We start from the raw sequence: 23,854 nt of genomic DNA, 5'->3' as shown, positions 1-23,854 counted from the left end.
TCTAGATTGAGACCATGAAACTACATGGAAAGATGCTTGTCAATGCCCTGCTTCACTCTGCCTCTATCAAAGTGTGTATCAAACACCTCGAAATCAATAGCTGCCATGACATGGGGCACAAAATAACAGGCTGTCACCTGTCACATCTGTGGTCAGTGCTGACACTGGTTCTCTCGACATCATTAGAAAGTATGCTACAACCCCTGGTCCAGGAGCAGAAGTGCGTCCTATCCATCTTCAAAACACAGTGGTAAAGGCCTGAGGCTTGCTCTAAAAGGAGGAGCCATTACCCTTTTGCCCTGTTCCCAAATACTCCCTGGAGCTTTAGTTTAATTTTTGTACAGCATGCTGCTTCTGAGGTCTCCAACTGAAGTATGTGAGTTCACGCTTGTGTTCACGGCAAGTCAAGCTCACAATTTACCCCAAACTTTGTGGAGAGTTACATATGAATCCTAAGAATCCCATTCGTGAATTATAGGATACCTTGTAAGTGTCATGTCCATTACAAACAGATAACAACAGAGGTATGAGAATTAAGCTCAGCTTTGTTTCTTCTCCCCCTGAGATCAATACAACCCACGCTGATTTACTTCAAGTATGTATTGCATCCATTCTATTTGGTGCTCTATCACCTAGTAAATCCCTATTCTTCCTTTATAATAACTGAAATGCCAACTTCTCTGCAATGTCGTAGGTGAAAACTTCTCTTCCGGCCTGAGCACTTTCCTTTCTCCATGTTGCCAAAATTCTAAATTCTTTCCCAGGCAGTCCTGAGAGACTCATCCCTCTCAAGGACTATGCAGATATAGCTAGAAGCAACCTGAGCAAGCCACTTTGCTCCTATCTGTGCTCCCAGCAACCAATGCCACGTCTGGTACCTAGAAGTGCCTTGTGGATATTGGTGAAATGTACAGCAGTAAATTAAATGGCATTTCTCCCAGATTAATGGCACCAGAAGGAGAAGAAAAGTAATTTAATTCTGCCAAGTTCAATCACTTAGCCCAATGCAAGTAACACTGAGATCAAACCTTTTAGCTTTTATCATCACATAAGATGGTTAAAGAGCCATCTGTATCAGTGTCTCTATCTGTCCGCTTAATAGAAGAACCCCTACAAGTTTTAAATACCTGCAAGAAATGAAACTCTATCTTGAAATGCAGTGGCATCTAATACTATCTTAACCAATTCTCAGCTGGACTTAAAATTTAACTGCAGGTATTTCAATACACAATATATATTCACAAAAAAATTTAACCAAGAAAACTGTTTCTTTTAATCATAATGTTCACTATAAATATTAGCTTTATTATACCAATAGATAGGGATTGGTCACATTTATGCCTTTTATAATTAAAAGTCAACCTGTTGGTTTACCTTTAACATTCCTGATTAGTCGTAACATTAGTTTGCTAATGTTTCAAATGCAATGAAGGATCCGAATAATAATTATAACCATAACTACAAGAGCAGTTAAGGTTAATTGGGCAGTTACTGTATACCAGGAACTATACAAAGTGTTTCCTATAAATTAATTTAATCCTCACAAAATAGTTAAATATTAAGTAGGTCTTATTAATTAATCCCGATTTTACAAAGAGAAGCAATGAGGATTCAAGGTTATTTATTTATATAAATTTACACAGTTAGTAGCTTGTAGAGCAAAGATTTGAATCTCGACAGCCTGAGCTTGTAAATGAAACTGAACACTTACCGGGCATGATGAAGTGTTTAACATAGGTTTCCCAGAGTCATTCTCACAAGAAACATGCAACATAACATTACCAACTACACTAAAAACCACATAAAACTACACATAAAAACCAAGGTTACTTAACTGGCCCAAGTTCATGAAAATTGTCTCTAACACTATACTAGTCTGTCTCTAACAATTGAAAACAAACAAAAAACCTACCTCAAAAGAAATTAACTTGAGATGGTAGTATGTGAAATACAAAGAACTTCACAGTCACTATCTTATGGTCAGAATCAAGGGTTAGCAAATGTTTATTGAAAAGGCCAGACAGTAAGTGTTTTCAGTTTTGCAGGCAACACAATCTCTTTTGCAACCCTCAACTCTATTTCCAAAGCATGAAAACATCTATAGACAATACGTATACAAATAGGATTGGCTGTGTCCTAATACAACTTTTGGGTAGAAAACAGGTTGAAACAGGCCATTTTTGGCCCCAATTTGCTCACCCTTGATCATTACTCTTATATGTGGACCCCTGATCACTTTGTTTTTTTTTTTTTTCTTTTTTTATTTTGAGACAGAGTCTCGCTCTTGTCACCCAGGATGGGGTGCAGTGGCATGACCTTGGCTCACTGCAACCTCCACGTCTCAGGTCCAAGTGATTCTCCTGCCTTGACCTCCCAAGTAGCTGGGATTACAGGCATGCGTCACCATGTCTAGCTAATTCTTTTGTATATTTAGTGGAGACAGGGTTTCACCATGTTGGCCAGGCTGGTCTCGAACCCCTGACCTCAGGTGATCTCCAAGCCCAACCTGATCACTTTCATTTAAGTAAAACTTTTAAAAGTTGAGAAATGCACAGTGTAAAATAATAGATAACTATATGCCTGTATCAAAAGAATATGCATTTACAAGGGAACACAAGTTAAAATGAATCTGTGTGTATTTATAAAGAAAAGAAAATGTGTAATTTTGAACATGAGTGAAGCAGAAATATCCTGGCCTATCTAGGTCCAAATTCTGATTTTATCACCTAATCAGTTATGTCAACCAGGGCAATTAAAAAATTTTTTTTTTCTTGGCCTTAGAGATCTTGGCTTTAAAGAGGGAAGTAAAATCCACCACACAGTTACAATGATTAAAGACAGAATCACTTCTTTAAAGCACAAGGGGCCTGCTGTCTTAGCTACTTGGGAGGTTGAGGCTTGAACCCAGGAGTTTGAATCCAGCCTATGCAATATAGCAAGACTCTATCTAAAAAAAAAAAAGAAAAGAAAATTGAAGGGCAAGAGGATTGGTGACCCTGAAAATCTATATCTGCCACAAAGGGTTCCAAAATCTGCCAGTCTCTTGGGAGGTAAAATATTGTCTGCTCTGGCCCCGTGATGCCTTCCAGAGTAGCAAAGAGCCTAAGCCATCAGCAGGGGTACAACGAACATTTGCTGACTAAATGAACTTAAGGAAAAAAAGACCAGTTACTCTGGACAGACACAACTGGCCAGATTAAATAAAATATTATGCCATTTATTATTACAATACCCATGTTCAATCAGAGTTTAGAATTTAGGCTCAATCAGGAACGATCCTGATATCTCACGTTTCTGAAGTGCAATCCCTTCTCGAAGAACAGACAATTAGGAACAAATGTCTAAATATTCCACTGTTTTACTCAAATTGGTAATGGCTTATTCCACTAGACCAATAACCAACAATATTCATTTTTTTTAAACAACCAAAGACATCAATGAACCCCAAAACCAAATAGATTTTGCAACCGTGTGCTCACTTTTATTTTAGTTTTATTTTTTTGAGATGGGGTCCCACTCTGCTGCCCAGGCTGGAGTGCAGTGGCTGTGCTTACTTTTAAACAATACTTTTATTCTTCTGGAATCAGTAACAGAGAACAGACATCCTATCATTTGGATATCATCGATTCCAACACAGTAGGGCAGAGAAGTCTATGACTATGTCAAAACTGTTTTATTTTTCTTCCCTCCATTTCTTTCAAATTTTAATGGGTTGTGAAAGTACTGAGTTTTTTATATGAAGCACATTAGGAACTGATACCAGTAGCAATATGTTGGTAATGATGAAACAATTTTCTTAGAAAGGATGGTTGTAAATCACATTTTCTTCTGGGTACTGAAACACTAACATTGAAAACGAAGACTGTTAGCCTCCCTGCAGTATCTTGTCTTTGCAAGTCACTTTTAATTTTTATTTTGAACACAGAAGAAGCTACTTGTAGTCAGAGTTTTCCAAAATGAGCAGTTGCCTATGGCGTTGCCATTGCTCTCAGGGAAGAACCACAAGTCACCTTTTTTAACAATGAGGAGGAGGAAAGCAACTCTTTGCAGCTGACTCTTTTAATGTTACCCTCTAGAACATCTACTTCTTTATTGGAATTAGCTATGAATTAAAAAAAACTACCTCACATGGGCACAACAGACCATAACATGTTTCTGTTAGGCCCCTTTTCCCAGGAAGACTTGCCTCAATTAGAGCTTTTGTTCAGGAGTCTGAGATAGAAATGGGTGGACCTGCATTAAAGATTCCTCTGTTTCTGGCATTAACAGTTGGTACCTCTCAATAAGCAGGTATCTTGCTTTTAGAAGGTCGCTTTTATTGCTCTTCTTGCCAACAACATTATTAACTGTTTTTTAAGGTTCATTTCATTTTTGGCTTTAGCCTGGAGTAAGGTTCATTTCTTTCTTGCCTTCAGCCTGGAGTGCCTTGTTTATGAAATTCTTTTCATTGCTTTTGTCTTTCTATAGGAAATAATATAACATCTATGTCCCTCTATGTTTCGTCTTAGTATCAACTAATGCTACATGTAAAACTCAAGCAAAAAAGGAACCCGACTAATGCAGGTGATAATGAGATCACTTTATCTCAAGAGAACTGTCTTGTCTAGAATATGAGCCTAAGTTTATGTGGCATCTTCTCATTGTACTGCATGCTGATGTCACTCCTCCTTCACCTGTTACCTCAACAGTAACAACATCAAAACAAAATCTCTTTATCGTCTCCTGGAAAAACCTACAGCACACAGTAGGTCCTGAATTAATATTTGTTAATTAAACACCTGCAGTTAATGCTTATCCTTGCCAGCCTGGCATTGAAGGTCTCTATATTTTGGTCCCAATCTAGAAGATAATCTGTTCTAGCTTAAATTGGACCAATCCTGTTCTCCCAAACAGAGCTTTCCATGGTGCCATATTTGTTTTGCTATTCCTAATGACTCCACAGCAAAATCCATCAGTAGACATACCACCTGCCCACACTATCAGCTCTAGTTCAAATACCCTGCTCTCCATGGAACCTTCCCTGATCAATCCAGAAGTTTCCTCTTACTCGTGGAAGTAGGTTCTGTGTTCCTATTTCTTACAACACAGATGGCTTTGTATTTCTTTGACTTCTATTTCCCATGAGATTTTTAACATCCACTAGGGTCATCTGGCCTGTGTGTGCTCATCATACATTCCACACGGCCTAGCAAAATGTTTTGTGCCAAGCAGATGCTCAAAATCTAATGTTCAGTAAATGGACACTAACTGTTATATAAACAGCTAGCTTAATGGAGATCACAAGGAGTTCAGTCCCACTGCAGGATACTAGCTGCTGTAATTTGTATTCACACCTCATTTAGGTGTCAAGAAGAGAAGCCCTGAAAAGCTGTCCTTCCCTGCTAGAGTCATCAGGCTAACAAGTTCATCTGACCACATTTGACACAGTTGGCCCTAACAGGTGTATGGAAAATACCCTGAGAAAAGATGTTTGCCTATCTGAAAAATGGTGGTTCAAACAAAATGTGCATTTACTAGCATGTTCACTTGTATGCTAAAACGAGTAAGAAACTGTCTGTCATTAAGCAGGGAATGATACACAATCCGTCTTGCACTCTATGTTCTTTCTTTAAAAGAACACGCAGAAGCCGGGCGCGGTGGCTCAAGCCTGTAATCTCAGCACTTTGGGAGGCCGAGGCGGGTGGATCACAGGGTCAAGAGATCGAGACCATCCCGGTCAACATAGTGAAACCCCGTCTCTACTAAAAATACAAAAAATTAGCTGGGCATGGTGGCGCGGGCCTGTAATCCCAGCTACTCAGGAGGCTGAGGCAGGAAAATTGCCTGAACCCAGGAGGTGGAGGTTGCGGTGAGCCAAGATCACGCCATTGCACTCCAGCCTGGGTAACAAGAGTGAAACTCTGTCTCAAAAAAAAAAAAGAACACGCAGGACCTCAAAAATAAGGTGTTAAGAGAAAGAAGTCAGACAAAAAAGACTGCGTATTTTATGATCGCACTCACATTAAATGTCCAAAAAAGAGCAAATTTATAGAGACAGAAAGTAGATTGGTTGTTACTTGGGCTAGAAATGAGTACAGGGATGAATTGTGACTGAGTATGAGGAATCTCACTGGAGTGATGGAAATGTTCGAAGATTCGATTATGGTGATAATTGCACAGCTTGGCAGATTCCTTAAAGCCACTGAATCATCTACTTAAATGAATCTTATATGTAAATCACACCTTAGTAAGGCTGTAAAAAATGCAACAAAGGGAAGAAAATACTATAGTGACAACTCTGAATATAGTTGAGTCAGACAAAGTAGCCCCTGTTAAGCTCCAATAGAATAAATCTGAAATCATTATACTTTAGTAAAAAGTGAGAGAAAGGCCGGGTGTGGTGATTCATGCCTATAATTCCAGCACTTTGGGAGGCCAAGGCGGGCAGATCATAAGGTCAAGAGATCAAGACCATCCTGGCCAACATAGTGAAACCCCATCTCTACTAAAAAATACAAAAATTAGCTGGGCATGGTGGTGTGCACCTATAGTCCCAACTACCCAGGAGGCTGAGGCAGGAGAATACCCGGGAGGGAGAGGTTGCAGTAAGTCGAAATCACGCCACTGCACTCCAGCCTAACAACAGTGAGACTCCAGCTCATTAAATTAAAAAAAAAAGAAAAGAAAAGAAAAGAAAATGAAAAGTGAGAGAAAGCTACTTTTTATAAATGCTGTAACATTTGTGGTTGACCTTCACAAGTATTTGCAGTACATTAAAATTCAGTAAGTACATATTCATTCAATCTAGCTCTAGAAGCATCTTTTAGTATCTGCAAAACAAATGGCAGATACAAAATGCAGAACCCTTTTAAAGAACAAATGCATACTCTTTAAGGAACTCAATCCAACAATTTACTAGTTTCTTTAACATTTGGTCATTTACTATGAACTGAATGTTAGTTTTTATTCCATGGAGACAAAAAGTATGACCTTTAGTTCATTTAGTTCACAATATTTGCAACACAAACATTAATTCAAGAGAAAGTCTAAGATAGCACCGTATTTACTTCCTGAAGAAGGCACTGTCACGCTCCCCAATGAAACAACGTAAAATGTAAATTCAATATAAATCACCTCAGGTAAATTTCATAACATAAAATGTGATACTCACCAAATCTTTTTTTCTGAGATAAGAGTCTTGCTCTGTCACCCAGGCTAGAGTGCAGTGGCACGATCTCAGCTCACTGCAACCTCCACCTCCTGGGTTCAAGCATTTCTCCTGTCTCAGCCTCCCGAGTAGCTGAGATTACAGGTGCAAGCCACCACACCCAGCTAAATTTTGTATTTTTGGTAGAGATGGGGTTTCACCATGTTGGCCAGGCTGGCCTCGAACTCGTGACCTCAGGAGATCTGCCTGCCTTGGCCTCCCAAAGTGCTGGGATTACAGGTGTCAAGTCACTGTGCCTGGCCCGAATCTCCTTCTTTAATGAAATCTAATCACAACTATGCACTCAACCAAGATTTATCAAAACTTTCTACAAGCCAGGCACTCCGTGTGATACTGAGTAAAATTAACTCCTTACCCTCAAAAGGAGCTCATAGTCCAGGTGGTAACAGACAATATTATGTAACAAACACTGCCAAAGGAATACCAAGCAGTCACCTATCTCCGTATTTGTCAAATTAGGTGACTACCTGGTTAGGCAGGGTCTTGCAGAATAATTTGGGATTTGCCAAGTAGCATACACAAGGTACAAAACAGACTGTATAATTAAGGATTTCACATTATTTGAAATTGTTTGACTGCTTGTTAAAACAAAACAATTTCAACAAGCATAAGAAGTTTTTTTTTTTTTTTAAAAAAGAGGTGTTTTCGTTTGGGGAAAGCAGGGGTGCTAGGGTGGATATTTCAAACTCTGGTATTGTGGTTCCTTTTTTGTGGGGGTGGGGGGAATCCAAGCAAACGGTGGATTACCTCGAACCACCTCTTCCACAGACTCGGTGGTGGTGGTGGTGGTGGTGGCAATGCTGGTGGTTCTCTCCGTGGCTTCTTCGTAGGGTTCCTCAGCCTCTTCCTCTACCTCATCACCATCCTCATCATCCTCATCATCATCGGCTTCTTCTTCTTCCACCTCAGCCACTTCTTCCTCCTCTGTCACTTCTACCACTTTGTCTTCACTGTAAGGGCAAACACGAATAACAGAAAAAGTCAATTAAACAAATTTCAGGAAAGGAAAAGAAGATTGTCAGTAAGGAATTTTGGCAATTTGAGAAGAAACACACACAAAACTTAAAGCCAGCAGGTCTAAGTGTGAATCCCAGCTCAGTGGGTCTGCAAAAGTTTTTTATCCTTGAGCACAGTTCTTAAGTTTCTGCAGCTGTTAAAAAGGGGATACCATGAGTCTAACCATAGGACATTCTGAAAAAGGCAAAATTACGGAGACAATAAAAAGATCAGTGGTTGCCAGGGGTTCGGGGAGTAGGGGGAAGGGATGAGTAGCTGGAGTACAGAGGATTTTTAGGAACTACTCTATACGATACTGTCGTAAGTAATAATAGATACTAGGCATTATGCATTTGTCAAAACCAATAGACGATACAACACAAAAAGCCACCTGTAATGATAACAGGAACACTGGTTAATAATAATGTATCAATATTGGTTCAAATGTGCCATACTAAGGCAAAATGTTATCTAAGGGAAATTGTGGGTGAGTGGGGAAGTGAGAGGTAGAGAGAACTCTTTGTACTTTCTGCTCAGTCTTTCTAAACCTAAAACTGTTCTGAAAAATGTAGTCCGTTATAAAAAATGGGGGGGGTGGGAAGGGGAGATACCAAAACTGAGTTTGCTGTATTATGGAAATGACTTCTCATAATGTACACATAAGAACAGCAAAGCACTACACGCTAGCAGATACTCAGTATGTGCCAGTGGAAATTGGTTTAAAAACTGCAATTCAGGCCTTAAACTGGACACGGAAGTAGAAGATGAAAATGGCTTAAGAGTAAATCTGTAATGCCCTGTAGTCAGGGATGCCTGCTGAAACTATTCAGTTGTGCACCCTTCACTTGCTAATTGCTGTGTTTTGTAGAATACCAAATACTTCACTGGTTCTCAAATTTCAGTGAGCATCAGAATCACCTGCAAGTCTTTACTGAAACACAGGTCACCCACTGAGAGTGGTGGCTCATGCATGTGATCCCAGCACTGTGGGAGGCTGAGGTGGGAAGAGAGCTTGAGGCCAGGAACTCGAGACCAGCCTGGGCCACACAGTGAGACCTTGTCTTTCCAAAAAATTAAAATTAAAAAAAAAAAAAAAAAAGCCAGGTATGGCGGGGTGCATCTGTAGTCCCAGGTACTTAGAAGGCTGCGGTGGGGGGATTGCTTGAGCCCAGGAGTTTGAGGCTGCTGTGAGCTATGAATGCATCACTGCATTCCAGCCAGGGAGACAAAGACATAGTCCCTTTAAAAACAAACAAACAATAAACAAAACCCAACACAGATCACCAGGTACCAGGCAGTTTCTAATGCAGCTCCAGAGTTTCTGAATCATGGAGCCTGGGTGGGGCTTGAGAATCTGCATTTCAAATCTCCAGGTGACACTGATGTTGGTGGTTTAGGGGACAATATTCTGAGATCCACTGCAACATGCTGAGAATAACGGCAAGAGGTAACAAGTAACTCACAGTGAACTTGGGAAGAAGATCGAAACTTTATTATTTATGGTATTAAACAGCTACAGGCTGATGCATCGTGGTGTGTAAAAAATCAGCAAATTTGAATGGCAAAAGAAGGGCACGTCTGGAACAAAATTTAAAAGGCCTGTTAGGAAATCCTTGTGGAAATCATGTATCTGCCAAGTCAGGGATAGCTGACAGCGCTTGAAAGAAGATAAATGAAGATAAGAACGGGAAGTATCAAATAGTAAAAGCCACCTAGCCGAACTAGAGGAATGGATGTCCTTGATCAGATTATAAAACCAATACGGGACAAAGATCTAGATGTGGCAGGGGATTTCAGCCTTTCCAGGGCAGGGTGTCTATCTGTCAAAACCAACAGACTACATTCTGGTTGCACAGGTCTATTTGAGAAGTACCATAGTAATAGAATTAAAAGCTGCCATGCCCACATTGAAATGTTCTCAGAAGAAAAAAAAAGAAAAAGAGAGAGAGAGACACACACACACACACACACAAAGCAGAAGGGAATTCTATCACAGAGCTGATTCTGGCCTACAAGAAGCAGCTGATCATTGGGAAAAGCGACAGGAACCCAGGGCGTTTGCAGCAGCCACGTGAAGCCTTGGACTGGTAGTGAGAGTACAGCATTATGTGGGAAATCAGATTCCAAACATTTGAGACAAGCAACACTATGATTCCATGATCTATGAAAACAGAAAGGAAGACTCCTCCACAGACCTGAAAGGCTTTCAAAGTCTGACAGGACTGTCACAAGTAGTTTTGCTGAGAGTGAAAGGGAAAGATACAGAGAGATCAATCTGTCAATGGCAGGAATTCTCTGATTAACTCAACATTTAAAGCTTGTATTACACAAGTTGTATAAAGATGTGTATGACCCCCATGGAACACCTGACTGTGATTACATAGGATACAAGAATAGTGTAAAGGGCATTTATAAAAGTTCTAAAAGAAAAAGGTGTATGACACCCAAGTGGAAAGCCTGTCTAACTCTGATTAAATATGATGCAAGGATATTAAGTAAAGACATCCAAAGAAGTTGAAAGCATGTGGCTAAAGAATAAAAAGAAACTGAGCAGAATAATTTATTAATAGCAACTTATTCCTATGTTAATAAATGAAGTGTCAATGCAGAGAAAACCCTAATCAGTTATTGTAACATTTTCACAATACCAGGAAGAAATAGGTGAAAGATGATCTGATGCTCGTCATCGGTGAATTTATGGTGTTTGAGATCTACTATTTATTCAATCAAACCATGCGCCCTAATCTGTTTTCCAATTTAAGTAGAAAATTCAGGGAAAGTCAGGAAGAAAAAATCAAACCAGTATTCTCTTTAAATCATGAAGTATACACATGATCTTGAACCATGATTGGAATGACAATGTCCCAGTGTATGATCCAGAGTTAGGACAGCACCGAGTGTCCAGGTGGGATGGTGAAAACATGACCCTGGGTATCCCCAGGTTCCTCCTGCAGGCTTCTCTGTTATTACTTGGATGTGGCTCTTAAAGCTCTGAATAGAAACCATGTTTGTAAAAACAGCTGTTTAGTGTGATCTGCATTCTGGTATGTGTCTAGCCATGAAAAAGAGCGAATTATATGCCCATCATCCATCACTGCATTTGCCTGAGCAATTTACTGGCATAATAACCAGGAACAGAGACACGTAATAGTTCAACTGGCTAAGGAATTAAATTACTTGGCCTAAGAGAACTCAGGTCCAAGTTCTTATTACCATAGCTTTGACTTCTGGAATTAAATTTAGATGTCCATGAATTCAATTACTCATTTGGACACTATTTAAAACCAGAGCACATGGTTTTGTTTGAATAATGCTGCATCTTTCCAAAGAATGCCAAACACGACATCACAACTTTTGACTGCAGTTTTTATGAACAGCTAGAAACACTGAAAGGAAAAAGAATGACTTTTCTGCCACTTCTTCAAATGCCAGACTGTTGTCCTGTAGACTTGTTTTGAAAAGCCGATCACAGTTTAAGAAGTTGCAGGGAAGGAGGAGTTTATGGAAATATGAAGCTGAGCATCATAAAACGATTTCCTTACAAACACTCAAATAACAACCCACAATAAAATAAGCACTTGGGAACACAGTGGAATATTCATTTGCAGACTTTAATGGCTATCGGTGGCTTTTACAGCTTTTAAACACCAACAAGAAACACTTTTACGGAATGAGGGAACCATCTGAAAATGCTGACCATCCCTGGAGTTTCTGAATTTAATAAGGTCAAAGGGACATTACCACGAGGAAGTAAATCACTGGTGATAAAATTTTATGTGTCAGCATGTGAAATTTTACTTGGGTGAAGGATAAATGACATCACAAAGGTGACTCTTCTGTTTCTAAATAAAAGCTGACCTTGATACAATTCCACGTGCAGATGCTGCCTGATAGTCCCGTTAGAGGGTGAAAGATTTTGATTCACACACCAATTTTCATTTCTGTTTATTAAAGTCATGCCCAAAAAGTCACCATTTATATTTTCTTAAAAAGCCATATGACATTCTAGAGATGGCAAAATTATGGAGACAGTAAAAGGTCAGTGGCTTGGAAAGGTTAAAGGGAAGAGAGGGTCGAGCTGGCGGATTTGGGGGGGTAGTAAAAAAGCACTCTGTGTGACACTATAACGGTGGGTACATGTCATTATACAGTTGTCCAAACTCACAGAATAAACAATGCCGAGAGAATTTTAATGTAAACTGTGGACTTTGGGTGATAACAATGGTGTCAAGGCAGGTTCACTAATTGTCACAAATCGCTCTAAGGGGGATGCTGATAATGGGAGAGGCTTCGCATGTGTATGAACAGGGAGTGCATGGGAGAATCTCTGTACCTTCTGCCCAATTTTGCCATGAACCTAAAACTGCTATAATACAATAAAGTCTGTATTTATTCTTTCATGTCTTTGTTTAGACTGACTTTTCTCTTCTTGCTATAGATAAACAAGGAGGAAATGACAGACAGAGCTCTGATTCTCATGGTGATGTGAACGTGGACAATCATGAGATCTGAACTACTGCACTGATGAAGGAAAAGGGAAGGCAACCAATGTTGGTTCCGGAAATGCAACCAACCAGGGAAGGCTCAACAGGACGGGGTTCAGATTCTTCCTCTATGGTTATGAGAACATAGAGGGGAGGCTCCCAGAGAGAAAATACAGCCTTTTTAAAAAAGAAGATAAACAGATGATTCTTCTTCTCTCTGCCTCAGTTCTCCACACTGCCAGAGTCTAAACCTAGAAGGTATAAATGGCTGGGTAAGTCAGTTTGTCCCAAAGGAAAGCAGCTTCTGAAATTACTGCTACTAAATTAGGAAAATGTTTCGGGAGAAGGAGGGCAAAGTAAGAAAAAGCCAGTACTTCTCCCACACAAAGTCACTGTTAGAAGTGAAACCCAAGAGGAAACACATCGCCTGATTCAAAAACAAGCAAACTCCAGGCTAACAGAACTCAGGAGAGAAGGCCAGTTACTGGCAGGGGTCAGGAGAGAGGATCCGGAGCCCAGCAAGGCTCTGTGTTCTGGTCTGGATGCTGGCTATCTATTTGTGTTGTTTAAAGTTATGCATAGTTTTATTACCTGTTATGTGTTGTTCTCTCTAAATCAATCAGTAAAAAGGTTGAAAAGGGTTACCTGATACTTGCAGCTAAAGGCATTTCTTGCAGAGGGTTCAGAAGCCCACCTGGGGCCCTGAGTTTAAGGCCTCCAGCTTTAGGAAGATAACCACACAACTGGGCTACCAAAAATTCTTAACTCAGGCCAGAGGCGGTGGAACACGTTTGTAATTCCAGCATGGTGAGGGGCCCAGGCAGGTGGATCACTTGGGGACAGGAGTTCGAGACCAGCCTGGCCAACATGGTGAAACGCCATCTCTACTAAAAATACAAACAATTAGCTGGGCGTGGGGGTACATGCCTGTAATCCCAGCTACTCAGGAGGCTGAGGCACGAGAATCACTTGAACTTGGGAGGCAGAAGCTGCAGTGAGCCAAGATCACGCCACTGCACTACAGCCTAGATGACAGAGTGGAACTCTGCCTCAAATAAATAAATAAATTCATGACTCAGCTGATTAAGAATGAGCTATAAATCACAACCTTGATCTGAAATTAGGTTATATCATCATTCTTACACATTTAATGAATACTTACACTCTGGGTAACGGAATTCACACTAACTGCTATATGAGTAATAGACATACTGCAGATTAAATGCTTCAGAAATTCAAAAGAGAACTGACTGTTGTGAGCCAGAGGCATCTGAGCTGGTCAGAGTGATAGGTGGCTGTGTAGGTGAGTCAGGAATATCCATATAATGGATAAGCGGAAGAGTAAGTAAATAAAATATAATGAAATCTTACACAGGCACTGAGTTTTAACACTGAGGAAGGCTAAACTGCAGAGACAAGGGTATTCAGGTATTTTTTTCTTTAGCCAATGGATAAATATTTGAGTTGAAAGGGACATGTACAGATTGATGATAATGAGCAAAAAAGTGGCAATGCATTCATTCATTCGTCCATTGAATCATTCCATTAAGCACCTCTCCAAGCAAACCACTAGCCATTCAATCAACAATATTCACTGTGCTTTACCAAGTGCCAGTTCTATTCCAGGCACTGAGGCTGCACAAGTGAAGATAAAGTACTCAATTTCTTGGGATCTATTAGTGGAGGAGGTGTAATATGAGCAAGGAAAAAAAATTATGCAAAAGTACTAAGAGAAAGGAAATGGGAGGAATTGCTAATGAATGACTGTAATAGATGGGTGCGGGAGATGGGCAGCATTTCAAACAGGGTGGTTAGGGAAGGGCTTCACAGAAGAGCCATGTGAACTGAAGCAAAGAATGCTGAAGACTGCATGGATGGTTAAGGCAGAGGTAAGAGCAAGTGCAAAGACCCAGGCATGAGGAAGAGCTTAGCATATTCACCAAAAGCAACAACAAAGGAGCCCGGCGCGGTGGCTCACGCCTGTAATCCCAGCACTTTGGGAGGATGAGGGAGGTGGATCACAAGGTCGACAGATTGAGACCATCCTAGCCAACATGGCGAAATCCCATCTTTACTAAAAAAAAAAAAAAATTAGTCAGGCGTGGTAGCGTACCTTATAGTCCCAGCTACTTGGGAGGCTGAGGCAGAAAAATCGCTTGAACTCAGGAGGTGGAGGTTGCAGTGAGCCGAGATCGCACCACTGCAGTCCAGCATGGCGACAGAGCAAGACTCCATCTCAAAAACAGTAATGACAACAAAGGGCCAGTGAGCTTAGGGAGGAGTAGACGAGGGAGGAAAAATAAGATCTGGTGGTGGAGACAGACAGGCATAGTGTTACCTAGTAAGGTTACATTTCCTTTTTTTGTTTTATAAGATGAAATCTTGCCCTGTTGCCAGGCTGGAGTGCAATGGTGCAATCTCAGCTCAACCGCAACCTCTGCCTCCTGGGTTCAAGTCATTCTCCTGCTTCAGCCCCCTGAGTAGCTGGGACTACAGGAGCGCACCACCACGCCCAGCTAATTGTTTTGTGTTTTTAATAGAGATGGAGTTTCACCATGTTGGCTAGGATGGTCTTGATCTCTTGACCTCATGATCCACCTGCTTCAGCCTCCCAAAGTGCTGGGATGACAGGCGTGAGCCACTGCGCCCGGCAAGGTTACATTTCTTAGAGCAACTGGAACGATTCAATGAGATTTAAGTTGTGATGATGTCTCTGGCTGCTGGGCACAGAGTGGACTCTAGAGAAAACACGAGTGGAGGCTGGACACTGGGCCAGGACTTAGGGATACACTGCAAAGCAAGGGTAGCTCACCAGGCAAGTAGCCAAAGGGCCAGACACTGACCTCAGCACCTGTATAAATATAAAATTACTGCCTGTTAACAATTACAAATGGTTAGGAGACCCAAAAGGGTGGGTGCTAACCAGATTCCAGGTGTCCAGTGACGCATGGCTGAAATGTGACCCAAAGAAGGTCCAAAGTGAATAAAGTCCACGTTCTAAAGATAACTCTCTCCCAGGCAGAGTGGGTGAAGCATGTGCAAAGTCCCAGTGACAGAGGGAGGGAAGCCTGAGCACCTGAAAGGAAATCGGCTGACAAAAACAGAAAGAGGGGTCCAAGAATGGCGACTCAGCACTGGCACAGAGCAGGTGTTGGCAAACTGCAGCCTACAACTTGTTCTTGTACATCCTGTGAGCTAAGGATGGGCTTTGCATTTTTTAAAGAATTACACAACGAAAAGAAAGGGGAAAAGGACAGCAATATGTGATAGAGACTGTATGTGACCTGTAAAGCCCAAATAAGGATTGCAAAAATGACCGTTTAACGTCAAACCAACTTCTCTTAATACAGGCTCATGTAAACCTTGCTCTGCTTATGTCAGTGAATTACTTAAATAAAAAAAAAATTACTGAAACAAGCAAAGAGATCTGAGAAACATTAAAGCCAAGCTTTTGTGTAAACTAGCAGTTCCTGGGTAAATCATTTAAAAGACAATCTCTCTTTACTCTGCTATCTCAGTACACACTTAGGGTAAGATGAATATTCTAGCAATAGAGCAACAATCTAAACGATATCCCTAGGAAATGATGTAAGACGAATCCAAGGTTGGACAGTTTATAGGCAAACTGGTACAGCTTCTCGGCAAGTCAGCGTCAGGATATAAAAAGGGCTATTCTGAATCCTAAGAATTAAGGATGCAAGATGCTGGCCCTGGTGCTGGATAGGATGTGATATGCACAGCCTGTGAAGAACCTTTCTGGAACTCAGCGGGAATCCGAATATGGACATGGTATCCAATGGTATTAAAAGTTATGCTAATTTTGTGGGTGAGATGGTATCATCTGAACTCTGTAGAAAAATGTTCTTAGATTTTAGAGACGTATGCTGACTTCTTAAATATGCTTGCTGTTTGAATTTTTCTTTAAAATATTTCAGCATCATTAAAAAGTACGTTTAAAGGGGGAAAATGATATTCTGGCGAAACTTAAATTTGGAATATAATTATAGTAAAAGGCTAAATTGCTTTTTTAAAGGCTATCTTGGAGGCAAGAAAAGCCATATATAATGAAAAGCAGATTATTGTCCTGACAGCTTTATGAACCAACTAGAACTAAGGAGAAGCACCCAAGGTGATAAAAACTTTTGGAGTCATTTTAAATTCTTGATATGTGAAATAAAAGTTTGGCTAATCAGAGGCTAGGCCGGAAAACTGTGAATGAGCAAATTCCTCATGTCCAGAGATTTGGCTGCTACCAAGGATGAGTGATCCATATGTATTCTGGGTGGAGAGTTGGGAGTATATTACCTTTGGCTGCCTAAGAAGTATCTGAGTTCCAGGATCTGCTCCTGAGTCTAGGGCTGCAGGGAATGAAGCAGACGAAATTCCCTGCCTTCCTGAGCATTTATATTCTACAGAGAGGCAAGGACAGAAGAAAACCAAAGCAACCATGTTACACTAGCACATTACAAGGTGACAGGTGTTACGGAGAAAGCAGCAAAGCTAGGGTGTAATCTGGGGCTGGTAGTTAGCCGGGCTGTTGGAATTTCTACAGAAGGTAGTAAGAGAGATGCCTTGAAAAGATGTCAATGAAGCAAAACCTGGGTCCCTGGCACCCCCTTCCACTGTGCCTATGCACATGGAAACTAATCTACAGCTATATAGATGGTCTGTGTACAAAATGGCTACAAAGCACCCTAGGAAAGTTGCAAAGCAAGAGAAAAGCCTGACCCTTTTCTTTTGGGGGCACTTCGTGAAGACCTATTCCTTTGAAAGAAGAGAGAAACTACATGTTCATGGGCTTAGCCCCTCTTTTCTGTGAAAAAAATAAGTGTCTCTGTTAGGGAAGTATATCAGTCTGTTTTCACGCTGCTGATAAAGACATACCAAGACTGGGGAAAAAAAGCGGTTTAACTGGGCGTACAGCTCCACACGGCTGCGGAGGCCTCAGAATCATGATATGAGGCAAAAGGCACTTCTTACATGGTGGCAGAAACAGAAAACCGAGGAAGCAGCAAAACCAGAAACCCCTGAGAAAACAGGAGACCTCGTGAGACTTACTCACTATCACGAGAACAGCATGGGAAAGACCGGCCCCCATGATTTAATTACCTCCCCCTGGGTCCCTCCCACAACATGTGGGAATTCTGGGAGATACAATTCACGTTGATATGTGAAGAAGGACACAGCCAAACCATATCAGGAAGCAGAAACAATAAACTCTGCTCCTCCTTCTAGCACACTCCCTGGAATGCACCAGAACTTTGTTCTGCCCCAGATTCCTAAGTGGAGAAACAGACACATCTAAGAGAAAACAGACACATCTGCACCACTGATCCTCGGTGGCAGAATATGCCAGGTTATCTGTCCAGGAGAAGAAGCCACGTGGCTCAGGCTACAGGATCAACAGCCCAAGGCCTTCCTTGCCTCTGTGCTTGAAGTAAGTAGAAAAGTGCTTTAAACTGTATCATAAAGGTAAAGATGATGTAGCTTCTTGGGTTAGCCAGAACATTTAGGGAAAGCATGTTCTGGAGAGATAAAAGACTTCTAGTTCATTTTCCATTAGTGAGCTAACATTTTCCTCTTCCAACAAGCCCACTTTCTTGCCTTGGTAAGTATTAAGTATATATTTTTAAAGCATCTGTGGTTGGTTGGCATCCAAGAAATCAGTAGGGTCAAATATCAAATAGACACTTCCAGTGCAACGCCACAAATGTACAAGGGATGAGGCTATGAATTTTGTGAATTCTTTTCCTTTCTCAAGGAAAGACTATACTTAAATACACTCCAGTTAATTGAATGTTCTAGTTATGTGGATCCTAGAGAGAAGGTCTTATGTGGTGATTAATGGTGACTTTCCAGAGCTCAACCCACACGGGTTTCATTCTCAGTGCTGCCACCTGCCAGCTCAGATGTGACTATGAACAAGTCACTTACCGTGCTGTGATTTGGTTTCCTCATCTTTAAATGGGACGGAAACAGTAACCACCTCAGGGGATGTTGTGAACAGCCAATGTAAACAACACACTTGGAACAGCACCCAGAAAGAGCTAAATACTATACCTATTTGCTGTTTTTAACTACAGCTTCAATGTATATTTATGACTTTTTTTTTTTATTGCTATTAGGTTTTGCAAATAAATAAAAAATATCTTTTGTTTTTCATATATAGTGTTTTTCTTGGGGTTTATTATTTTTGAAAAAAAAAATCTAATTAAGAGCTATCCTTTACTGGGCGCTATGTCTAGTAAGTTTCCAATTGCTGACCACAGGCTCAGAGTCTGGCAGAGACAAACATATAAACAAGCATAAAACAGCGTTTTTGGTGATGTGCATATTAACAATAATGGGTTGAACAAAGAATGTTCACTGGTGGAGTTTGGGAGGGACAGACTGAAGAATAATCTGTTGAAGAGGTAACAGGTAAACTGGGAAATGATGAATGAATAGAAATCTACAAGAGGGTAGCAAAAAGGACATTGTACAAACAGAGAATAGCACCTGTAACAGATGAAGAGTTATACGGTTTGGCTGTGTCCCCATTCAAATCTCATCTTGAATTGTAATCCCCCTAATCCGCACATGTCTAGACAGAGACCTGGTGGGGTGTGACTGCATCATGGGAGTGGTTTCTCCATGCTGTTCTGTGACAGTGAGGGCATTCTCAGGAGACCTGATGGTTTTAGAAGGGGCTCTTCCCATTCTGTTCCTCACTCTTCTCTCTCCTGTAGCCTTGTGAAGAAAGATGTGTTTGCTTCCCCTTCTGCCATGATTATAAATTTCCTGAGGCCTCCTTGGCCATGCAGAACTGTGAGTCAATTAAACCTCTTTTCTTTATAAATTACCCAGTCTTGGGTATTTCTTTATAGCAGCGTGAAAATGGACTAACACAGAGTGCAGCGGGAATTGCCAATACTCAGTATGATGGGGGAGGGGGTGGACTGTTGGAGGGGAGCTGACTGTAGCTGCAGCTCTGCTCTATTATGAAGCACTTTGTTTCACAGGCTGAGGAGTCTGGACCATCATCTACTAGTGATGCAGAGCCTGGTAAAAAAGCTTGATGCACGAGTGGCAAGATTAGTTGTACGGTAACAAGCATAGCTGGCAGAAGCATGGAGGACAGACAGGTGGAGGAGTGACAGGTGGGATGTGAAGGAGATGCTCATGAAGCGTTCCAAGAACTTGGATAATGTAACAGCACAGAACTGGTGACTCTGGGGATGAAGGGAGTGAGTGAGGGGAGGAATCTGACGCTGTAAGTTGAAGATAGTTTCTAATGGTAATAGGTAATACAGCAGGACTTAAGAAATGCTTTGATCATGGTAGATTTGAGATTCTCTAAGACCCTGCTGGAGAGGCATACAGTAGACAGCTGGAAACAAAGACAAAAAAGAACAAAAAATCTGAGCCACTAATACACAGGCCCTGTTTTTCTATTTCCATTAAATAAATAGAGCTGCACTTTTGCTGTTGTTTTTTAAACTAAAGAACTGCCATTCCTGAAGGACCACAGATAATAGACCAGATGCCTGCTCACTTTCTGAATGGATAATATGTCCCACTGTGAGACCATTATTTAAGTAGAAACAAAATCTAGCCTTCTGAAGTCTAATTACACTATTCCTCCTCCTTCCTTCCCCCCTCTCTCCACAATCATAATTCAAGACTGTTTTCCAATTCGGAGATCTATGTGAGAATTTTAAACGTTGTTCCTGATTAGTCTCCTTAATCAATTGAAAATATCTTCTATTATCAATAATAATATCAATCAATAATAGAAGACATTTTCTATTATTGATTAGGGAGACTAATCAGGAACAATGTTTAAAATAGTGTATGAAAAGCCATTCACTCAACAAATGCTAGTGTGGTTGCTAAGTGCCTGGCATTCTGCTGGATCTGAGACACTAAAGGAGAAAAAGATAAACTCCTTGTCCTCAGAGAGCTTACATTCTTTAGGGGGAGGAATGACAATGAACCAATAAAACACTAAAATGTGATTCATTTCAGAATAGAAGTAAATGGGCTGCTAACATTGAGAATAATGAAGAAGGAGTGTTTTCTTCAGAAAAGAATGATCTGGGCCAGGCATTGTGGCTAATGCCTGTAATTTTAACACTTTGGGAAACTGAGGTGGGAGGAATGCTTGCGCTCAGGAGTTTGAGACAAGCCTGGGCAACAAAGTGAGGCCTCATCTCTATTAAAAATAAAAAAAAAAATTAGCCAGGTGTGGCAGTACGTGCCTGTAGTCTCAGCTACCCAGGGGGCTGAGGCAGGAGGATCTCTAGAGCCAGGGAGGCTAAGGCTGTAGTGAGCCATGATCATGCCACTGCACTCCAGCCTAGGTGACAGAGCAGGACCTTGTCACCAAAAAAACAGAATGATCAAGGGGAAGATGATCATTCTCAGAAGATGGCAGAAAAACTGAGGCTGAAGGTGGGATCTTAGAAGATCCGTTACAGACAATAAGATCTGTCAGCCCTGAGGACGGCAAGCTGAGTGTATTGACTTGTATGATATTGGGCAGGAGGGAGTGGGTGAGAAAGAGGCACAGGGTGATACTGGAGAGGGATGGAGGAGCTGGGTCAAATACGCTAATACCTGTAAGGAATATAGGCGTTAGGCCGGGCGCAGTGGCTCACGCCTGTAATCCCAGCACTTTGGGAGGCCGAGGCGGGCGGATCACGAGGTCAAGAGATCGAGACCATCTTGGCCAACATGGTGAAACCCCGTCTCTACCAAAAATATAAAAATTAGTTGGGTGTGGTAGTGAGTGCCTGTAGTCCCAGCTACTCGGGAGGCGGAGGCTGCAGTGAGCCGAGATTGCGCCACTGCACTCTAGCCTGGCGCCTGGTGACGGAGCAAGACTCTGTCTCAAAAAAAAAAAAAAAAAAGAAAGGAAATACAGGCGTTCAAACGAGACCCTGATACAAACTACTTGTTCGTTACTTGTGATCCGTCGTTATCATTATCCTCAGCACACCCAAGCAAGGCTCCATTGTTTTCTCTGTGCACTTGGTTTGTAAGCATATTGGAAAGCCATGAATGCAACTTAAATTGGGGAGTTCTACGATCCGCTTTATGTAAATAAATACTCTACATCCTGGCTGCTGTACAGAGAATGGCTTAGTGTGGGCGAAGAAAGGAGCGTATGAGTCGGGGAGAGATAATGAAAGCAGAGATTAGTAGGATACTGAAAGAACTCCAGCAAGAAAGAATGGGAATTTAGGCGAGGACTGTACTGGAAAAGATGAAGAGAGGTGGATAAATCCAGAACTGACAGGATATGCAGAAGAGACAATGATGAGTTCCAGGTTCTTAGTAATAATCCCTAGGAGGGGGCACAGGACCATTACTGAGATAGAACAGCTTTGAGAACCCACACTGGGGAGTGGGCAGCAGGGGAATTAAGAAGTCTCTTCTGGACACGTTAGGATTCATATGCCTATGAAATAACTAGGTAGAGTCTGGGCTAAAGAAATAAACCTTGGCTTAGTCTACTTATAACTGGTATTTAAAGTCAAGGGCATGGATTACAGCAATCATGAAGAAAGAGCCAGAAAGAAAAATACCATAATAATTGAACAGAGATAACCAAGGTCAGGAATTTAATGGATGAAATTTCAAAACAAAACAAAAACAGCCAAGACAGGATAGTTAAAATAACAAAGGCAAGGGCAGTGGGGTAGGATGGGGGGTAGGAACTCCTAAAGCCTGCAAAAAGAATGTGCAAGGATACAATTAAAGATTAGATTTGGGTTGGGAAGAAAAAAAAATGTGCAGGCTGGAATGATAGTGACAGTGAAGTTACAGAAGAAAAAGGGCTTCTGAGAAATGGCAAAGGTAGTCAGTTCTAAGAATTTACTAATCTTAAGGTGATTTATAGAAAAAGTCTTGTTCTATAAATGTCTGGAATCTTGAGCCCAGAGATATCTGGGCCTGTCTGCACTGGTATTCTGCTGGGCAGATAAAGGGTCAGGAGGAGCAGTACTGTCTTACTTGCCTGTCAACTAATACTGACGACAGAGCAAAAGCATCATGCACTTTAGGAGTCATGCTCATAGCCAAAGACTATCCTAAACGCGGTATTTGAGACACAGAGATGGGACATACATAGCCCAGTTACTAATGTGCATGTTGGGTAAGAGTAATTCCAAATGGAACGAAGTTAGAAAAGCTCTGTTCTAGTACAGCCACTTTGAGGATAGTATGGAGGTTCCTCAAAAACCTAAAAACAGAACTACCATATGATCCAGCAATCCCACTACTGGGCATTTATCTAAAGGAATGGAAATCAGTATATTAAAGAGATATCTGCACTCCCACATCTACTTCAGCACTATTCACAATAGCCAAGGTATAGAATACCTAGGTGTCCAAAGAGACTCCTGGATGAAGAAAATGTGTTTTGTGTGTGTGTGTGCATAATAATGCATGTGAGTGAAATATTATTAAGCTACAAGAAAGAATAAAATCCTGTCATTTGAAGCAACATGGATGGAACCAGAGGACATATGTGAAGTGAAATAAGCCAAAAACAGAAAGTTAAACGCCCATGCTCTCACTCATACGCAGAAGCTAGAAAATGTTGATTTCATAGAATTAGAAAGTAGAACAGCGGCTGATGGAGGCTGGGAAGGGTAAGAGGGAGATTTGTTAAAGGATGCCAAGTTACAGTTAGGTAAGAGGAGTAAGTTCTCGTGCTCTACAGCACTGCAGGATGACTACAGTTAACAATAATATATAATATAACCTCAAATGGCTAGAAGCAGGATATTGAATGTTACCAACACAAAGACATGACAAAGACTGAGACGAATACGCTAATTAGTCTGATCTGATCACAGTGTACCCTGTAAATGTGTATAATTATTACATGTCAATTTGTAAAAATACAAATTTTTAAAAAGCTACCTTTTGGCTGGGCATGGTGGCTCACGACTGTAATCCCATCACTTTGGGAGTGTGAGGCAGGCAGATCACGAGATCAGGAGTTCAAGGCCTGGCCAACATGGTGAAACCCCATCTCTACAAAAAATACAAAAATCAGCTGGGCATGGTGGCAGAAGCCTGTAACCCCAGCTACTCAGGAGGCTGAGGCAGGAGAATCGCTTGAACCCAGGAGGCAGAGGTTGAATGAGCTGAGACTGCACCACTGCACTCCAGCCTG

General features: G+C 41.2%; 1 protein-coding gene across 6 annotated transcripts in view; it reads right to left on the bottom strand.

Annotated features, from left to right (window-relative positions):
- Nucleotides 1-23,854, bottom strand: part of APP (amyloid beta precursor protein) — a 280,905-nt gene that overhangs the window by 124,421 nt on the left and 132,630 nt on the right. For all 6 annotated transcript variants that reach the window (XM_039480477.2, XM_039480478.2, XM_039480479.2 and 3 more), the window contains exon 6: nt 7,955-8,157. In XM_039480477.2, the coding sequence (XP_039336411.1) occupies nt 7,955-8,157 (203 nt within the window). The remainder of the gene's footprint in view (nt 1-7,954; nt 8,158-23,854) is intronic.

Source organism: Saimiri boliviensis, chromosome 18 (assembly GCF_048565385.1).
Source record: "Saimiri boliviensis isolate mSaiBol1 chromosome 18, mSaiBol1.pri, whole genome shotgun sequence".
Lineage (NCBI taxonomy): Eukaryota > Metazoa > Chordata > Mammalia > Primates > Cebidae > Saimiri > Saimiri boliviensis.
This window is presented reverse-complemented; position numbering and strand designations above follow the sequence as displayed.